This window comes from Coptis chinensis, chromosome 6 (assembly GCF_015680905.1).
Source record: "Coptis chinensis isolate HL-2020 chromosome 6, ASM1568090v1, whole genome shotgun sequence".
NCBI lineage: Eukaryota > Viridiplantae > Streptophyta > Magnoliopsida > Ranunculales > Ranunculaceae > Coptis > Coptis chinensis.
Window position 1 is genome coordinate 5,465,901 of NC_141461.1, and position 13,577 is coordinate 5,479,477.

The 13,577-nt window shown below is 36.7% G+C and overlaps 1 protein-coding gene across 1 annotated transcript; it reads left to right on the top strand.

Annotated features, from left to right (window-relative positions):
• Window positions 1-5,607: 5,607 nt before the first annotated feature.
• Window positions 5,608-12,988, top strand: LOC147491011 (uncharacterized). The gene is made up of 5 exons (XM_086565217.1): window positions 5,608-5,761; window positions 7,217-9,210; window positions 10,623-10,743; window positions 11,611-11,670; window positions 11,763-12,988. Exons 2-5 carry the CDS (start codon window positions 7,343-7,345, stop codon window positions 12,864-12,866), a joined length of 3,153 nt encoding a protein of 1,050 aa, XP_086421343.1. The 5' UTR covers window positions 5,608-5,761; window positions 7,217-7,342; the 3' UTR covers window positions 12,867-12,988.
• The last annotated feature ends 589 nt before the right edge of the window (window positions 12,989-13,577 follow it).

Consider the following 13,577-nt stretch of genomic DNA (forward strand, 5'->3'; position numbering starts at 1 on the left):
TGTATTGATGTGAGAGTCTAGGGGTGACTTTGGATCGGATCGGATAAAGGGCTTCTGGAAAAATTTATAATTTTTTCTGGATTGATAATATTCTTTCAAAATTTGATCAAATTATTTTTTGGATGACAATTCTTTTTTCTGCATAAAGTTAAAAAAATGGAAAATTATCATAAATTTCGGAATCCGTAAAATACGGAAGTAAATTGGAAATTTGAATTATATAACTGGATTATCTTTTAGGATAACCATTTTTTATCCAGTTAATACATTCATATAGCAATCATTTTGAAATGTATTAATTAAGTAAACAACTTAGACATTTTAACATGTTTATTCAGTAAGTTTTTTCTTCATGTCAATACATTGATTCAATAAATAGGAAGATCGGAGAAATTGAGACATGTACTAGAATGACAATATTGATTTCTTGAAGTTGTGAAAGAGACAATGTTCTACTTCTCTAGGGTTTTTATTTGGGTTGTAAACTATCTGCAGTTTTAATTTAGGAACTATATGAAATAGGCCGCTATATATTAAAAATTCATAAATTAATCAGAAATCGAATTGGATCGGATTTTGAAAACACATCCAATCCCGATCTAATTATTTTTCGAAAAAATTGGATATCGGAATGCAAATATCATTGTCAAATTCGAAAAAATATCATATCAGAATTCGAAAACAATTGGGTTTTCTGAAAAAATTGGTACCCCTGTGTGAGACAAATAAATCATTAATAGTTTAGCTTTTAGGAGTACTTAAGATTAGGGCTGTCAATGGGTCGGGACAAGCCCGAAGCCCGATTGAATCCGAACCGATAAGATAAGGACTTAAACTTTAAATTTAGCCCGATAAGATTATTGGGCCAGGTCTGGACATACCTATGCCCGATCCGATAATGGCCCGACCCAAAATCTATAATAGTTTTATGTGTTTTATATTTAATATTATTAATATATGTCACGCCCCGAGACCCAACACACACATCCCGAGGACGTGGAATGAATCTCGAGGCCGACACCACCCCGATTATACCGAAATTTCGGCAGAGTTTCCTTTGTTTAATCGACGTTCGTAAACCCTAAAACCTGTCATAAACCTATCATAACCTGGAAATCCTAAACTACAACCTTCCAACAACCATATATATACAAACCAACCTTCTAAACAACATCAAATCCCATCCACCAACTATGTAAGTGTAATCACTCTTGAAATACATCAAATATTACATCAAAATGAGCGGAGCTCTATATATATACAACCAAAATGACTAAACTATCTCTATACATCCAAAAGTATGAACTTGACTCTGTCCTCGTCAAGCATAAGGAAATCCTCCCAAATCACCATAACCGTCATCACTAGGGTTAGGGAAAACCTCCTCCTCAAGAATCGCTCGTCTGAAATGTTAAGTAGGATGAGCAAACAACTATGCCCAGTAGAAATGCACATAACCAATACTAGACTACTTATAACAAAACATTTAAAACATGCAAGTTTTTATAATAATATCCAAATATCGTGACTATACAATAAATCACTAGCTAGCATAAATCATATCGGCATGCTTCTTTAATATTCAAAATATAGTTTTCACAATCATCATACAACTATTGTGGCACGATCCTATTAGAATGGTGAAGACCGGGTACTTTCGTGATCCACAGCAATCTCGGTTCAAGACTTTCCAAAGTGAACCATGCACCGTTGTTTTCCGATTTTACCGGCAGGAGCTAAAATACCGTTGTTGTGTTCGTGACACAAAAATCCCCAAAGCTTTTAGGGCTCAAAGTGGGCCTGTGGACCACGACCCCCATACGGGTCGTCCACCTAACTTACGGTGGTCAACCGTTCGACGACCGGCAGACTTTCGGGATCCCGACACACATCCGTGTGGACTAAACTCTCACTCCTGGCCTAAACCTCATCGAGGTAGCATGTAACCCCACACAAAGCTAATCACCATACAAATGACACGCGCAAAGCATGGTTATCTAGAAAAGTAGAAAAGGAATTCCCGACTACATCCAAAGGATGCATCCCTTTAAAGGTGGCCCACCACCTCGAAGGTGTACACCACAATTGAATCCTAGAGAACTTAACCGTCTCGAATTTCGACAACAGTTCCTTCTTTATAGGAATTCACAATTCCTTTTCTAAATCCCTCGTGATAAGCGTAGTAATATCTATATATATACTCGTGATTACCGATTGTTTTCAAATACTCTATTTACATATTTAGTTTTTCTTTTTAAAATCTGTTGGTTCTTTTTGTGTGAGTTCCTGGATTTCCCACCATCAAGTAAAAACAACTTATGACTCCCGAACGGGCCAGTCATAGTAAATAACAACCGATGATTCCCAAACGGCGAATCATCATAAATAACCACGAAACTCTATCCCGGGGACAATCCAGAACCTCACACATATTTACAAACACAACCCGTAATCCTCACCAAGATACAAAATACATCTCTCTGTCTCCTTACTGAGACAAGAGACGCGAACCCTTCCCAAAACCAGTTTTTCTCTTTTAACAAAGAAAGCAAATCTCCGCTACCCCGATTTTACAAAAAAACCATTTCACACGAAAGCTATCTATATATACAGTTTATATCGAGGAAATACAGTGCAAAACATGAATATCATATATACATGCATGGTTGATAAGCAACTATCTATTTCATATTTAAACAATTCAAATCATGCATGAAAATAAGCAGACTATATATTGGTATATATGTAGGTTCCTACCTTAGCAAGCTCCGTTCTCCTCAAGCCCACTTATCCGAATCAAGCCCGCTTAACCGAGTCAACTCGAATTCCCTCCTATAACAGCATATACATATACGTCGTTTATTAGAATTGATCGAACAACGAGGAATTATTATCTAGCGTAGGCCGAGAAGAAATCCCGATGTTAAGAATTTGGTTTCGGGTATTTTTTTTTTTCCTATAACTACGCTCAACAGAGCTACAAGCCATTTCGGGCACTGTTACTATGACGGTCCCTACGGCTATTCCGGCCATGGCAGGCCCTCATATCGACGTCATTCCTATCACATCTCAATTCAAATTCCAAATTTTAACTACAACCAATCCCACGCCCTTCGATTCATATTAAATCTCTTGAAATTCACATTAACAGTTATAAATCGACATGAATCTCTCGAACTTCACATTAACAGTTGTAAATCAACATGAATCTCTCGAATTTGAAATGAATAACCAAATTCTTACTAAACCAGCAGCAAAAATCGCTCCTTAGCTTGCTTCTCCACAATTTCGCAGCTCTCCGCCTCCAAACCCAAATTCATCACGACATTAAACCCACCCCCATTTCAATTATACTTCCTCAATACAACCAACTACATAAAAATCGAAGTTCAAATTATTTTCTTGTAGTTTAAATTCACTAACCTTTCATCAAACACGACGACTCCAAGGATTTTCTACCGATTTCGTTAAGCCATTCCTCTCCAAATAGCTAATTTGTCGAATTATACAACCACCCCATTCAATATCTCTCATCAAATACAACCTCAAGCTATTGAATTTGAATCTAAACATTAATTTGAAACGAATTTAACTTACCTTTCGGAACTACGATGAAATTCCACTCAATTTTCGCCGCACACTTGGGTTTATAGTTTCTAAGGATTGGGTGTTCTAATTCTTGGTTTGAATCACTGAATTTGGGGAGAAGGGAGTTTCTCTCTCCTAGGGTTTTAAAGAGGTGCGAATTGGGGAAGAAGAGGTGCGATTTGATTTCGCGATTTTTGTTTTTTTTTTTTCTCTTTGGTGCGATACGGTCAAGGCCCAAGCCCAATATGACCCAATTGGGCTTAAGGTCCTAAATAACTTCTAACCCCCACTAATTTGACGCCGCGTCGTAATTATTTTTCCGGCCCATCCCGCTAAATTTAATCTTCTATATTCTATCTCACCGCAGGCTATAACAATGACCCACTCATGCGTGTAAGTTGTTAACTCGTGCCAGCTTCGCACGCAGAAAACTGCTAACCGGCATTTTGTCAAATTTTCGCATATGGGTCGCTTACCTAACGTGACTTATGAGTCGGAGTTAAGTTCCAAAGAACTTACGTACGGTTGAAATATAACCCGACGACCAATTTACATAAACGACCCTAGATTTAATATGAAATTTACGAAATACCCTTAATAATAATTCAGGACTTTACAATATATCTATTATATTTATTGAAAGTTAACATAGAAATTTGGAAGCCATATTGGTTAGTATTGTGTTTGCCACACAAGAGATGTGGGTTCAATTCTTGCCACTTACAAATTTGCAATTTTCATGTATTGCTAACGGACTTAGGCCTGGCCGAATCCGAACTTGCCTAATAGGACCTAGGCCGGGTTTAGACTCAAAATATCAAATATGATTTGGGCCGGGCCTGAACCTAATTTCCGCCCGCCAAGGATTTTAGTTGGACTTAAGATACCTAAATATTGCTTTTTATAGTTCATGATTTCAATTGGAATCTCTGAATATTTTGTTTTTTAAGAAATCGAAATAACAATAATTTATGGTCAAAATATGTTGGAATTTCAGTTTTTGAAATTGTCAAAATTTTATAAATTCCAAAATCCTAAACTATAGTTGGATCAAGATTCTAGAAAAACCAAAGTTGTTTCCTAAAAATACAAATCTCTAAGAAAAATCAACGCGCATGGTTTAGCTATCATCTTAGATTAATCGATAGTAAAGGTGTCAATGGGTACCCATTTAACCGGAACTAGAACGGTAGAAAAAATCCCGGTTCCTATTTTTAGGAACCGTTTAAAAATGGGTACTAAAAAAACCGGACCATATAGAACCAGAATTGAATTATTTTTTTTAAAAACCGTATCAGAACTGGAACCAGACCAGAACCGAATGTTATTGTACTTTTAACATAAAAAAATAATGAAAAAATAATATAAAAACTCAAAACGTTCATTTATATATTACTAATTTTGTTTATTAGTATAATATAATGTAAAAATTTTACAACCTTAAATATCCAATATTTAAATTATGTTGAAAAATATAGGTTACAACCTTAAATATATGGTTTTATTTAATTTATTATTGAATGACATAATTACTTATATCAATATTTAAAAAACGATTCGTTTGTGCAATATTTTTGTATTTTTAGTACAATTTTTTTAATAAGACCAATAAAAATATGTGTAAATAAGAATCTCTTAAGAACCGAAATGAAAAACTGGAACCAAAAATACCCACTAGAAACCGATGGTTATGGGTATAGTTCTACAATTTTAAGAACCGTAAAGAACCGAAATCGTAAAATTAAATGGTTATTGGTTCTTACAACACTAAGAACCGGACCAGAACCAGACCGTTAGACACCCCTAGCCGACAGTAGCTTACAACCAAAAGTAGTATAGTACGTAACTCTTTCTTCGCCCCATCAACTAAAGCATGATTTCCACGTGGCATCATCCTACACAATACCCTAGATTCGCAAGAGTAAATCTCAACCGTTCATCGAGTAAAAACACACAAAAACAAAATTTTAACTAACTAACCAAAGCCTTATCTCTCACACACCCCAAATTAAAAAAATAAAATAAAATAAAAAAAGCCCACATTTGAGACAAATCCTTTTTCTAGGGTTTTCAGATTGGCTATCTTTTTTATTTAACTCTCTTTCCAAAACACAACACTTTCAAAAAAAAAAAAAAAAAAAAGCATCAGGCTTCAATCAATCTCGTCAATAAGGTTCGTTTTTCAATTCAGTCTGTCTTTATCTGTACATGTTTAATTTACGTGTTATAGTTTTGATTCTATGCTGTTTTTGTTTAATTTAGTGATAAAGGTGGTAACTTTATGTTGATTTTGTGATAAAGTCTGTGTATTTGATTTTACTTAGCTGGTAAATTAGTCTTACTTTAATGCCCACATTTGAGAAACTTGTAATTTATAAGGTTTTAGAGTGTGATTATTGTGATGCAGGGGTTAATTTATAATACCAGGTTGTATGTTATTTTTGTTGTGTTTAGTAATAACTATTAGCTTTGTGATGATACTGAGATTATATTAGATTTTTGTTTTTTTGTTTGGCAATTAATAGGATAATTTGCTGGGGACTAGTTGTCAAACTAATTTCAATTTTAATCCCACATGTGAAATTATTCTCAGATTCTAAAAAATTTATTGAAAAGGGACTGATTAATTTCTCACCGGGTTTCTCATAGCAGGTAGTTAAAGCTGCTAGTTCCTTTTTGTTTTGTTTTTCTGAAATGAAATTCAAATGTTTAAACTATAACTTAGTAAATCATTTTACTCCAAAATAAAACTTTGGCACTGTTCACTAGTGCCGAAAAAAGGGGTTTATAAATTCTTTCACATTAGGCACTGTTGTTTTGTAGGTCTTAATTTTTAAGGAGTTTAGAAATTGTTTTTTTAGCTCCTAGATGGTTGGTCTAAAATTTGAAGTTTTCAATGAAAGGGTTGATTTTCTCAGTTGACATTGATCTGCTTGTTAATATTTGGTTTGTTTGTTGAAAAATTTAGACTTCCATAGAAGACTGCCTCAATCAGCAAAACTGATGAAGTGCCTAAACTTATATGTTTAAACCTGGTAAATAGTGTAATAGTTAGAGGTTCTGATGCATGTATGTGGATTGTTAGTTTCATTTCAATATCTAAGTGATCTACTCATTTGTCATTAGTTTTTTCTACATGACATTTTCTTTTGGTGAAAATTAGAACTAAAGCCTCAAGCATCACTCTTCCTCACTTAGCGAAACTGTTGAAGTACTTCAAAATATTTTAACATGGTAGTTATTATAATTTCAGAGGTCCAGACATGGTTATGTGGACTGTATATATGTGAAGGTCCGATGTCGTGTCACAACATTATAAAATGCATCTGCATCTTCCCTATCTAATTCGGAATTCTAGTTGTTCGAAGACACTGGTTGAGATGAATATGTATGATCTGTTGTAGCTTCCATCTAGGGATTATTTGTAGTGATTGTTGACACTTTTGTGTGGTTTCACATGGATATAACGTTGGTTGCTTATGGTGCTTGATGCATTATAGATATTGTACTAGAAAATTATCCCATGCTACTTGATGGAAAAATGCCTTCAGGAATGCAATCCCTAGGTATAAATTACATCGAGGAAGAATATATTCATACAATTATTTATTTTTTCCATTTTATGCAGGTCACAATTGGCTAACTGATGTCAGAGCTCTATCACTTTCTAACAATATAAACTCGGAATAGGCAAGCACAAAGTGGTTCCTGATAAATCGTTGTCGTTCATGCTTTGTTGTTGTTCCTCTTTACCATGTCTAGTGATCTGGGGTCGCAACATCTCCCTATGCAAAGCAAGCAAGCAACACCAATGGGACCCATGTCTAATAGTCTGGGATCACAGCAAATATCAGTGTTAAATAAGCGAGTGGCACAGATGACACCATGTACACTCAGTAGTCCAAGTTTACAGCAAATGTCAAATCCAAATAAGCGAATGACACAAATGGTATCCTTGCCTAAGAATCTTGGATCTCAGCAGTCATCATTACTAGGCAAGCGAATGACACATGTTGAACCCATGCAAACTAATTTAGCACCACAGCAATCATCAGCATCAAACAAGCGAAATGCACAAATGGGACCCTCTCCCAAGGGACAAACCGAGTCATATGAATTGGTGAGGGCTAAGCTGAGAGAATCACTGGCTGATTCATTGGGAATTGTTTCTAAGCAGCAAACCAAATCTGTAGGAAATGATTCTCAGGATAAAGCTGCTAACACCTTGAGGCCAGGGAATGGGGATAGCCAACTGTCTGATATGACGACTATATCTACAGAGGATAGCTCATGCCATATACCTGAAAAGTCTTCTAAAGACAGTGACAGTGCTCAGAAGGTCACTTTTGTCCAGAGTCCATTTCAGGAGGTTTTGGCAAATGATATGCGAGGGGATTCTATAGAAAAATTAAAATCTGATGGGCATGAATTCCAGTACAACTATGTTTTGCAACAATTTGATGAAGATGTGGCATTCAGCAACAATTTCTTTGTCAAGGATGAACTTCTTCAGGGAAATGGGTTATGCTGGGCATCGGATCTTGAAGTACAGGTTGTTCAACCCGTGGAAACTCATTCTGCTAAAAGATCCAAACTGGTACATGAAGAAACCGTTGGATATAAGAAATCACCGCAGGATGTAGCAACTAGAATTGAGGCTGAACTCTTTAAATTCTTTGGTGGTGTTAATAAAAACTACAAGTTGAAAGGAAGGTCTCTTTTGTTTAATTTAAAAGATCCTAGTAACCCAGAGCTCAAAGAAAGAGTATTGTCTGGTGAAATTCCGCCAGAACGTCTCTGTGCTATGACTGCAGAGGAGCTTGCTTCTAAGGAGCTCTCTCAGTGGAGAATAGCTAAAGCAGAAGAATTTGCACTGATGGTGGTTTTACCCGATTCCAGTGGTGATGTCAGGCGTTTGGTAAAGAAAACACATAAAGGTGAATTTCAGGTGGAATTCGATCAAGATGATGGTGCTTCGGTAGAGGTTGCAATGGAAGCCAGTTCACTTCCACAATTTCAACCAAAGATTGATGAGAAGGAAGCTGGTGGTGTTTCTAAACCTATTCAAACCATAACATCTGAAGGAGGTATACATGAGAAGGTCAACTCCGAAGATCAAAAACTTCAAACTAGCTTAACCACACTTCCAGATGATGGCACTGATCTCATGCAAAGTCTAATAGTGGATGATGAACTGAAGGATGTAGACTTTCTTCCTCCAATTGTGTCTCTAGATGAGTTTATGGAGTCGCTTGATTCGGAGCCGCCGTTTGAAAATTTAGCAGTGGATTCTGGAAAAACTATGGTGGAGGCCGATGAGAAGGATAACCCTGATAATGGGTCCAGGTTGGAGTCTTCAGATCTTGTAGATGCATCACCTGATAAACCTGAAAAAGCGGAGGTTACTTACACGAGTGATTGTAATCCAAAATCCAAGATTGAAGGAGAGCCAGAAACTTCCACCATTGTTAGTACTCCTAAGCGAGAATCAAAAGCCAATAACAATCTTAGAGAATCAGTAATACCCAGTATTGTTGTTGCCCCTGAGCAAGATCATGTATGGGAAGGCTTACTTAAGCTGAATATTTCATCCATGGTCACAGTCATCGGAAGCTATAAAAGGTACATACTTTTGTTAGCTTGTTTAGTTATTTGCTATATATATATATATATAGGAATTTTAATATTTAATTTTACATTTTATAGAGCTACTTTTGTAACTCCTTCAGTGAAAAGCAGATATCTATTTCTGATTATGTATTGCACAGATGTCTGTTTACTAACCTGTGTATTGTGGTGGCCAGTAAGAAAACTAGCTGCCCCCTGCAGCTGTGCACTGTGTTTAGTATGAGTCAGTTTCTCATGATAAACTTTTCCTTTTAAACCCGTTGGATCTTATATTAGTGTTTCCACCTTTTAATTACAAATCACTTTAGGTGTACTTTGCACTTGGTGTTTGGCCTTTATTCTTAGGGTGTTTCACTAAATTGATCTGAAGTTGAAATTCTATCTGTACCCTTTAAGGGCGGTTTGGTGACGATTACTTACGGAGCCATGTGTGAATGAATTTGTACAAGGATTTGTTGGAAAAAAAAGTTATTTATGTTAATACTCTCAATTGGTGTGCCCAGTAGGCCTCTTTTTCACCATTAACAAACATGTAACTGTGTTAGTGTAAAGAAGGGGAAGAAAGGACAGAAATCTGAACTCTGAAATCTTTAACTTTTCTTTCCTTTTTTTTCCCCCTCCCTTTGGTAAATGCATGTGGGAAGAAACTTTGAGATACGCTCATATCAACGGTTGCACAATAGATGTCGTAAAATGAGGTCATGTCATAGCTGGACTCTAATATGTATTAGTACAAGCGTTACCATGCGTTGCTGAACCCTCCATTTCCATTATAGGTTTTTTATGTCGTGTGTAATCTGATGGTGTTAGATTGGGAGGGGTATTGTAATTCACTTGCAAGTATCATCCTCAGTGCCTGAAAAGTTATCTTTTTGTTCTTTTGTGGTCAACGGCAGTTTGACACAGGCGAAACCATTTTTGCAGGATAGGGATTGCATATTAACTGCCGTATTTTCCCCTTTTTTTTACTAAATTTTACTTATATGGTAAAAATAGTATTATGTTTTAAGTTTGTGTCGATTAGACGCTGTTGGTAGGCTTTCCTAAACAAAGTCAAATAGACGAATTTATGTTCATTAAACTTTTGTCTCGTCAGTGGCAAGTAATATATTCTCCAGAGGCTGTTACAACTGAGAAGCAAGCTGTACTGTTGCAAAGAATGCTAGCTACCTTTTAGTCAATCTAGGTTTCAGCTTAGTTTTAATTATTGTATTTATGTAGTGTTCTTAACTTACTGTATTCTTACTGGAATTGTTGATGGAGCTAATGCCTTATTTTGCTTATTAAAAGAGAAAAAGTGCCTGACTGATTCGACTGCCTTCGTTATACTCAAAACGTTTCACAGAAATGTCTGTATTTACTTCTTTCACTATTGCTAAATTCCCCCTATCTTGTTTCAATGACAGTGGTGAAAGAATATCGGCAAAAGAATGGACCAGCTTTCTTGATGTCAAGGGTACAGTCAGAGTAGATCCATTTGAGAAGTTTATTCAAGAGCTGCCTATGTCACGAAGTCGTTCACTTATGGTACCATTAATTATAATTGATTATATTCAACATTTTGTATTCTATATTAATTGTGAGCTCTAGTCAATTATTTTGAGAATTGTGCGATTGAAATTCTTGTTTGCGTCCGATTTGGTTCAAGAGCATTTCACTCCCTTTTGTTTGTCTTCAATTTTTACCCTCCAAAACCACTGTTCATCCTCATTACCGCTCTGCATATTTACCTCTGCATTATGCATTCAACATCTTACTGCCTCCACTTCATCCTCCTAGCCTCATCTTTCTCCACCTTCAAGCCCGATTCCCACCAACTTGCTGTGCATTACGAAGAATATTTCCTTGTCAGCGAAGTAAGGCAAAATGAAAAATAAACTTGTTACCCATGGTTCAAGGTTTCTTAGGGACATGTTAAATACTTTGTTAATTGAGAGCTCCTTTACTGCATGTGGTTGGACACTTTACGTATGTTCATTGATTTTTGAGTTCTGAAAAGTGTAAAGTTGGTTTTTCAAGACTTGTTATGTGTCAGGAAATTGTTATCATTATCACTTTCTCATTAGTCATGGCTATAACATTAGGAATTATACAACTAAAGCTTGGATGCAATCTGGTATTTCCAATGGCTCGTGGTATTACCTCAAGTCTCTGTGAGATCCAAAGACCAATATTGCATCTATGCGTCACAACAGAATGGTGAGGCCATTGATGATGCACCATTTAGAGGAAAAAACAGAACAGATTAATTTTTGAGCTGTGTTCATCCTCCAGCTTATGATTCTAATAGTAGTCTTTTTATTTTATGTTTACTTTATTGACCACTTTAGAAAGGTTGATTTGTAATGTTGGCACCCTTTTGTTCGGGATCTTACGGATTTCATTTTGCTGTAGGTTGTACATTTTTGCTGGAAGGAAGGATCCCCTGACAGTGGGCGAGTGAATCTTTGTGAGGCAAGGTTTCACCCATCTTTTTTCTGCTGCCATTTAAACATGAAACATGCTTGATCTGTTAATTGATTCCAATTTTTTTGTTTTCCCACCAGGTGATAGACTCATACGTTGGTGATGAGCGAGTAGGATTTGCCTCGCCTGCAAAAGGAGTGGAACTTTACCTTTGTCCGCCGCGTGGGAGGATATATGAATTTCTTCTAAAGTACCTATCTAAGGAACACATAGAAACACTTAATGCTATAAATGATGGCCTTATTGGTCTTGTTTTCCTGAGAAAGGCTCATGTAACTTCCACAATATCACCCAAGTCTTCTCACCAAAAACACAACTCAAAAAAGCAGCACTCTTCTGCAAGGAGACAGCAAGAAAAGAATGCCAAAACACGTATTGCCACCACTGAACCTTCCCTTCCAGTAGAGCCACCTTCACTCAATCCTGAACCTCCGGTAGATAATGAAGCTATGGATGATATCCCCCCTGGTTTTGGTCCGGCAGCTGCAGCTGCCCGATATGAGGATGACCTCCCTGAATTTGATTTTACTGGAGGTTCGAACTCGTCAGTTTCACGTTTCCCTGTGAACAAACCTACCCCTTCACAACCTTCTGTGAGACCATCTCGTCCTGTGGACCAAATAAGAGAGCTAATAAATAAGTATGGTCGTGGTGAAATGACTTCTAATAGAGGTGGGGTTGGGGTTCAACCTGATGAAGATGATGACATACCAGAGTGGCAACCACAATCTCTAAATCAGCCAATGCCACCTTCCCAACAGCAGCTGCCTACCCCACCCAGTCACACTCCTGTAGGCCCCCAGCTAGTGCAAACCTTCCAGCAGCAGGCCTTGCCAGTGCAAATATTAAACCAACAGCACCATTTTCAGACTGTGTCTGTGCAACCCCAACAGTTTTCACAGTATCCCAATCAACAGTTGGAACCTAGCCGTCCCATACTGCCTCATCTTCAACCCCAACTGAACATGATGCAAGGCCAACAAAATGTGGTTAATCCTTGGCAGCAGGGTGCACCCTGGCCTACACAATCAGGTCCTCCAGTACAAGGCAGTTTGTTAATGCAGCCAAGTAATAACTTTGGTGGACAGCCTCTTGAAGGACAGTTCTATGGGGCACCAGCTGGCTTTGCAGCTGGTCAGAATGGAGAGTGGAGGTCGGATGTGAATAGAAATAGAGGGTTTTGATATTTTTTTCACAGTTGCGCTGAGTGTGCAAACTTGTAATTATTATCTTTTGTAGAATCTTTACCTTTAGTTTGTAGTATTTTAGATATGGGTTTAAAGCGCAAATGCTTTGCTTTTTTTTTTCATTTTGAATTCCTACTTATCTGTCATTTTTGTTCTATTCAATCTTCCATGAAATGTTTCATTTAAGAATGGATTGAAAAGTTAAAATAATTTTATTGGAACTGTGGATGCTAAATTTTAAGATTCAATCTGCGGAAACTTGTCCATCTATTTTATCGTGGACATTCTATCTTCGTGCTTGAACTTTCTTATGGAATAATCTAGAAAGTTGGTCAGGGAGACATTGTCCATATATATATCATGACAGCTCAAAAGTATGAGATGCTGGCAAACAGTGTGAGTTGCTGTTCATTTTATTTTCAGAACAGTTTTGTTAACATTGTATATTTTATTTTCACCAAAAGTAATTTAACATTGTATATAGATCGGGGCAAACCCAGCCAAGACTAGCGACTTTGTATATAATTTCTAATTAACTAAAAACAAACAGTGAACCCGTTTTGTTAACTTGTAGATATAGCATGAAACTAGGAAAACAACATATTTAAGTTTTGTTTTCAAAATTGTGAATATATGGATTCTCATCGCCAGGATTTTTACAAAAATTAATAACGAATAGTACTAATAACCAAGTATTGCTAATTTGCT